Source organism: Melitaea cinxia, chromosome 10 (assembly GCF_905220565.1).
Source record: "Melitaea cinxia chromosome 10, ilMelCinx1.1, whole genome shotgun sequence".
Taxonomy (NCBI): domain Eukaryota; kingdom Metazoa; phylum Arthropoda; class Insecta; order Lepidoptera; family Nymphalidae; genus Melitaea; species Melitaea cinxia.
The window spans coordinates 2406784-2414164 of NC_059403.1; the positions used below are offsets into that span (position 1 = coordinate 2406784).

Consider the following 7381-nt stretch of genomic DNA (forward strand, 5'->3'; position numbering starts at 1 on the left):
TCAGTATCATTCATATTTATTCACATGCCTATTTACATAGGTATTTTACATTTTAAGCCTTAACTAAATTACTGAGTGCTCGCCTGTTTCGTGGTATCACAGTCCTAGTACTCTTGGGGTCATATCGACTTCCTTTAATCTATTCTTACATTAAATAAGTATACAAGATAAGATGAAGTATGATCCTTAGAAGTAGCCATTATCTAAATATAGCTAAAATTAAGCAAATAACATCGCGAGAGATTAAAATAAAGCCTCAATTAGTTTCATAGGTCGACTGTCTACTAAGAAAATGTTACTGAATCGTAACAAAGCAATCAAATTAAATCATAATAAACGTAAATCCTGTTCAAGCTATATTAATGTAAGTCAAACTGAAGATTATGAAATATTGTCAGTGATAGTGAGAAAAGCTTAAAGATAAAAAATAAGAATAGTACATATTGTCAAAGAGAACAAACTTGAAAGAAGTAAATCTAGACAAAGTTTCTTAGTTTTAAAACGAAAATCTTTAAACGAAATATTACAACGTTTGAAGTATATGCGGTTGTATAGGAGCTTGCATCAAATAGTTAAACTAAAATTGTAATTTGACTACGATTCAGTAACTGTCCTCAGTTAGACGCGTTTGAATGAGATCAATAGTGGTAGCCGCCAGCGCCTCCTGAACCGGAGCCGGAGCCTCCAAATCCGCTACCAGAACCACCGCCGAACCCACTGCCACTGCCGGAACCACCAAAACTACCACTTCCTGATCCACCATTGTAGGAGCCCTCACTGAGAAACAAAAAAAAATGATTTTATAACATGTACACAAGACAACCGCTCTGGTCTAGTGGTGCGTGAAGGTACCTAAACAATCCAGTTTGGGACGAATATTTTGTTTTTCATATTTTTTCACAGCCTTTATATCCTTTTTAATATTTAAAATTCTTAGACTAGTCACACGACTTATTTGTGTAAAGGACACGCTGTAATTTCCTTTAAGAGAAATTATATGCATCTTAAAATCTAAACATACTTATTGGAATTTTTTTTAAACATGTAATAATAATGTAGATAGTTCTTATTCTACTATTATGGTGTTTTTATTTAAAATTATTCAAATACAATTTCTTTCATGAAATAAATTCAACAAATGACCCAAATTGTTAGTCTTGTCTTAGATTTTATTGATACTTGATTAAATTATTTATCAGTCTCGAAACGCTATAAGTTTCAAAGGTACTTTCTTAATTTGTACGATTTTATTTTTGTGTTACCCACACATTAGTAAAAACATTTTTTTAATATCATATCAAAAATCGACTTTCTTAAACTGTATTGTACTGAGTTTGACTGTTTGAAGATAAATCCCTTGCGCTCCGTTGCAGATTATTAGCTATTTAAATGTGAATACTTACGAAGATGGGTTGCGTCTATTGAACTCGATCGATTGGAGGATAGCTTCTGGAATAGGAGGGGGAGTGGGTAAATGGGAACCGACGGGATGGAAGCCATTCTCATCAGCGGTGTAGGTGAGGGAAATTTGCTGGCCATCGGGAGTACGGTAAGAGAACGCCCCTTCAGCTGTTACAGCAGGTCCTTCAGGCCCTTGAGCACGTGGGGCTCCACTTTCTTGGGCTGAGATGCCGTTTCCTGTTTCATAGCTGCGAACAAAAATGGAATAATAATATGGAATTAATGGAATATGGAATTTTGAAAGCGAAATTAAGCGATTTTTAATGTTACAGTTTATTTTTGTTATTTAATGTTTCTGAGTTGGAGAATTGTTAGATATGATTATTTACAATTTATATAAATTTTGGAAACTGAATTTTCATTACATTTGCAAACTTTTATCAAATCTTTTTTCCGGATAATATTTGCTTGTTACTAGAGCCCAACTGAATGGGAAGTCACTTTTTGAATTCGAATATTTTGTCTATTTGTTGATTCCGTGATGTGCCTCCGCGATAAAATCCGAAAAAGTTATTTCAATAGAATGTGCGAAATTTACGTAAACAATATAAAATATCCTTATACAGAAATCTTTTAAAATAAGGAATTGTTTTGATTTCTATTGTGTTGTCGTCTGTCTCCGTCAAGTAACTTTAATTGGGTCAGCTAAATGCTTGAAGCGTGATCGCTTAACAAGCAAAGAGACAATCCCTTACGTTTGCCTTTCAAATTTTTGAACTATAAAATGTACAATGTATTATTATACCCTATTGTAATCCCTTAGGTATTGTAGATATTATTAATTTGCTTTCTTGTAAATGGTAATTTTTTACAAACCTTAGGTTGTTATATATTTTGTTAAAATTCTGTTTTATAAGTTATTATTTTGGTGGTTTCTCGGATATTGTTAATGTTCGCTTACAGTGTATATTACAATTAAGTTTAACAGAATTTATTTTTATATGATGAATAAAATTATCAGGCTTTCTCTGAATTTATGAGAAACATGACGTTATACTGCTGTATCTAATATTTTTCGTGACTTCAAATTTAATAACAAAAAAAAAGAACTAGTTGTAAAGGTACCTAGGTTAAGATGGTCATGTTCTATCCACTCTGAGAATTTCTAACAATTTCTCGATCCTTTATATATACAAACCATTATGTATAAATACACAAACTTGTCTGTAATATTTACCTGAATTTGTATGTGCCATCACCGTTGTTTTCATTCTCATAACGCAGGATAGGGATGTTGGCTCCACCTGAGCCGCCTCCGAAACCGCTTCCCCCACCAAAACCGCTTCCGCCGCCAAAAGGTCCTCCGCCGAGGCCTCCGTTACCTGATCCTGCCCCATTTCCTCCCAATCCTCCCAGTCCTGAATTACCACCTCCGCCAGGTCTCGGTGGTAAGTACTGGGGTTCGAGACGCCCACACGATGCAACTGCCACGAACGCCAGCACGGTAATCTATCAACAGTGATGTATTGAAAATTATTAATCGCAAAATTAACGATCACAAGTCCAGACAGATTGAGGACAATAAGGAAATCGAAACTTATGAATCTTCTAACATGTTATGTACTATTTATTACTAGTAAGTAGTTGTATAATTTTCTCTAAGTTATTTGACTCTAATCTTAGTATATGTACGTTTTGTACTTCCGAAATTTTTGTATTAGTCAGGATAAGGTTTGTATAAATAACAATTAAAAAAAAATCGGTATACCTAATCATGAAAAAAAGGCCTGGTACAAAGCGCCTGGTCATCTACTGTCGAATTAAATATTAGCGTTTTAGAGAGTTATTCTAGTCCGTTAGGTGCCCAGATAAGATGCGAAGGTTAAATGGCGAACGGACTTATAAATGTATGACCAGACACATCCGGGCATAATTCGATGGTGCATGAAATAGTGTAGGAAAATAGTAACTAGGTTTACTTATTACTTACTATATTACTTATTAGAATAGAATTTTACGTAAAACGGTAAACAATATTTGCCGTTATAATTAACCGATTTCCAAAAAAGGAGGAGGTTCTCAATTCGACTGTATTTTTTTTTTATGTATGTTACATCAGAACTTTTGCCCGTGTGGACCGCTTTTCGACAAAAATTTTTTAATCGAAAGGTGGTGTGTTTCAATTAGTCCCATTTAAATTTATTTGAGATCTAACAACCACTTTTCGAGTTATATCTAATAATGCGTTTTTACTTGACTATTTTTTCGTCGATCTACGTTGTATTACTCGTCGATGTAATTGAAGTCGGTTTTTTTTCGTTTGCGAGCAAACACAATTATTTCCCAGTTTATTATTCTAAAAAATGCAATAAAAAATGATACCTCATATAATTTCTATTTATGCGATGTTTCTGTGGCATTTACAATTTATTTAAATGTTCTAATACTGACCTATCATAGATTGCTTTACACTTACAAATGTCATGAAATTTGAAAACTGAACAGTAGCGAAGTAAAGGTAGGTAATGTTTTCGTTAAATTTTATTGTAATTCGTATTACGTAACAGTTAGACGTCGTGATATGCTATTAAAGACATCTTATTAGTACCTACTTACATTTTGATTTTTACTCTCATCTTAGACGGTATAATATGTTGATGGACAAGAAATTACTAATGCTTACATAAAAAAAAGTGTAGAAAATTAAATTCGTAAGTAAATTCGTCAAGTCTTCTCTCAAATAATATTAAAAAAAATTGATTTAAATTGTGTTAGCATTAAGGGTCATCATCTGTACGCTTAAAAAGTGTATTTAATCTCTTATAGTATAAACTGAAGAAAAAGCTTACTTTTTAAATTTCCAGAGAAATGGATAAACAGGGGAAATAAACTATGGAGATTTGTTAATAAATAATCCATACCGAGAGTGATACAGATCTATAGTAATTATTGAAATCCAAGATAATCTATAACCGAAAAATTTAAGATCGCGTATCCTTAGATGAAAGAAGAGACAATAGAAATATAGAGTATAAACTCGACCTGATTTACAATAATCTAAATATATGAATAGGTTAGCTGTCATGTTCCACTTACCGTTAAAGAAGACATTATATAATGCGATTACTATAATTTTGTACGTGGCAGGCACTCTTCGTTCAGTTGTTTGCAGAATACTGTTTGCGAAGATGTACCACGTTTTATATTGCTCCGATTTGCCCTTTCGCGGTTGCCTCACCTTGTGCGTGCAGCGATATCGGTGGATCCGAGCTTCAGTCTCCGCCTTAGGACTATCAAGACTATGCGGAATACCTAAAACGTATTAATTGCTTAAGAACTCATCCTTATAATTTAAATTGGTATTTATTAATTTAGTATAAGATTTTTTTATTTGTTTTTTTTTTCATAGAAATTTAGATTTCTTTTTATACATATATTTAATTTTTATTATATAATAAAAAAGTTGTTGCTTGAAAATGTTCGTGTCAATTTTCAATAAATTTTGTACATATCGATAGATCTTTAGTCACGCTTTGGATTAATGAGTTACACGTGAACGTATGTGGTCAAATATTCAAAACAAGAGATTTTTTTTTAATTTAAAACAACAAGTAATTAAAATTAAATCAATAGATATTCATAACTAATACTGGTCATTTTAAAAACGGTAAATTGAAAATCCTCCAGATTCGATGATCAAATCTATCATTATGCCGTAAATCCAATAACGAATCATGACTAATGCGTAAACAAAATAGAGATTTAATTTTCATTGATAAGGCGTTAATTACTATCATCGCTACCCATATTAATGGAAATGTGCAAATGTGAATATCGTTAACGCTTTATTTGAAAATGATTAACATAGTTATTATTTGTAAATAAAGGATACTCATATGATCATATTAACGCGTTTCAATTTTGTTGGTACTGACTTTATAGATGACTTGATAGATGCTGTGTGGTTACGGTATCAAAGAATATAGCCACCCCCTCTCTTCCCGTGGGTGTCGTAAGAGGTGACTAAGGGATAACACAGTTCCACTACTACCTTGGAAACTAAAAAGCCGACCGATGGCGGGATAGCCATCCAACTGCTCGCTTTGAAATACTCAGGCCGGAGACGGGCAGCAGCGTCTTCGGTGCGACAAAGCCAGCTCTGCGGTCACCAACCCGCCTGCCCAGCGTGGTGACTATGTGCAAAACACATGGTAATTGAGATAAACGTATCTTTACGATTAGGTAAACAAAAATAAGAACTAATTGAAAAAACTTAGTTGCTAAGTTTAACACAATTCAACTTATATGTTGCAGCGAAAGTTCGTTTGCGCATTAATAATAAAGGAAAATCTAATCATAAAAAAAATCAAAGAATACATATGCAATTTAATATTTTACATTGTAGCATATAATTGGAAATAATTGTATTTGCTCGCAAACGAAAAAAAAAACCGACTCCAATTACATCGACACGTAATACAACGTAGGTAGACGAAAAAATAGTCAAGTATTTTTTTTTTTTTTTTTTTATAGAAGAGGGGGCAAACGGACAGTTGGCTCACCTGATGGTAAGTGAAAACAACATCCACAGACACCCGCTACATCAAAGGATTAGCAGGCGCGTTGCCGGCCTTTCAGAAAGGAATATGCTCTTCTTTTGAAGGTCCCTAGGTCGTATTTGTTCGGAAATACCGTAGGTGGCAGCTGGTTCCAAAGAGGGGTCGTGCGTGGCACAAAATGGCGCAAAAATCGAGCTGTCGTAGACTTCTAGACATCGAGGTGATGTGGATGAAATTTTGAATTTTGACGCGATGTCCGGTGGTGGAATTCTGCTGTAGGTATTAGTCCGAACAATTCCTCAGAACACTCCCCGTGGTAAATACGGTAGAAGATGCAGAGTGACCCGACATCTCTACGCAGCGCCAAAGAATCGAGCCGATCGGAGAGAATCTTGTCGCCAACGATTCGAGCCGCTCGACGTTGAACATGATCAAATGGAAGGAGCTGGTACTGGGGCGCCCCAGCCCATAGGGGAGAGCAGTATTCCATGTGGGGCCGGATCTGTGCCTTATATAATTGTAGGCGGTGGCAGGGCATGAAATACTGCTTCGCCCTACTGAGCACACCAAGTTTCTTCGAGGCTAGTTTAGCCTTTCCTTCCAGATGACCACGAAATTGCACATTGCTCGATATGTCGACGCCTAGTATCCCAATACTGGCCGAGGCTGTTAGGGGAGTGCCTTCAAATTTGAGAGGAACGACAAAGGGTGATTTTTTTGCGGTAAACGCGCAAACTTGTGTCTTATTAGGGTTGAACTGGACCAGATTATGTCGTCCCCATTGCGAGACTTTGACTAAAAGAGACTCGATTTCAGACACAAGTTTGTTCCGACACTCATCGACTTGTTCCCGAGAAATATTAGGACGGCCTGTGTATAAGGCGTCCCCGGTGCTGTCGTCCGCATAACAATGAATGCCACTAGTTTGTAACAGATCATTATCAGTAAATACGCGTTATCAAAGATAACTCAAAAAGTTGTTATCAGATCTCGACGAAATTTAAATGTGATCACATAATAAAGATCAGCTTCCGAATAAATTAAAAATCACCAAAATCGGTACACCCAGTAAAAGGCTATGTGTACAACGTAGGTTGACGAAAAAATAGTCAAGTAAAAACGCATTATTAGATATAACTCGAAAAGTAGTTGTTAGATCTCAATTTTAGTGGGACCAAATGACATGCAACACCTTTCGATTTAAAAAAAAAAAAAACTTGTCGAAATCGGTCCATCCAGTCAAAAGTTCTGAAGTAACATACATAAAAAAAAAATACAGTCGAATTGAGAACTTCCTCCTTTTTTGGAACTTGGTTGATTAATGTTGAAACTTTGATCTGTTACTTTAAAACGTAAATATTCAAACAAAAAAAATTTCAGGAACACTTATTATTTACTTATATCTATTCATTTACACGTCA

At 34.9% G+C, this 7381-nt stretch overlaps 1 protein-coding gene across 1 annotated transcript; it reads right to left on the reverse strand.

Annotated features, from left to right (window-relative positions):
• LOC123657039 (pupal cuticle protein 20-like) lies at positions 1 to 4576 on the reverse strand. Its single transcript, XM_045592638.1, has 4 exons — positions 4498 to 4576; positions 2639 to 2910; positions 1404 to 1649; positions 1 to 777 (listed from the first exon to the last, which is right to left on the reverse strand). The coding sequence occupies exons 1-4, from the start codon at positions 4510 to 4512 to the stop codon at positions 639 to 641; spliced, it is 672 nt and encodes a 223-aa protein (XP_045448594.1). The 5' UTR covers positions 4513 to 4576; the 3' UTR covers positions 1 to 638.
• Positions 4577 to 7381: the final 2805 nt, after the last annotated feature.

Bases quoted from the DNA above. Each gene is read 5' to 3' on its own strand.
- LOC123657039 (XM_045592638.1), bottom strand. The intron at 1,650-2,638 runs GTAAATATTACA...TTTTGTTCGCAG, and splicing joins GATGGCACATACAAATTCAG to CTATGAAACAGGAAACGGCA. The intron at 778-1,403 runs GTAAGTATTCAC...TTTGTTTCTCAG, and splicing joins AATAGACGCAACCCATCTTC to TGAGGGCTCCTACAATGGTG.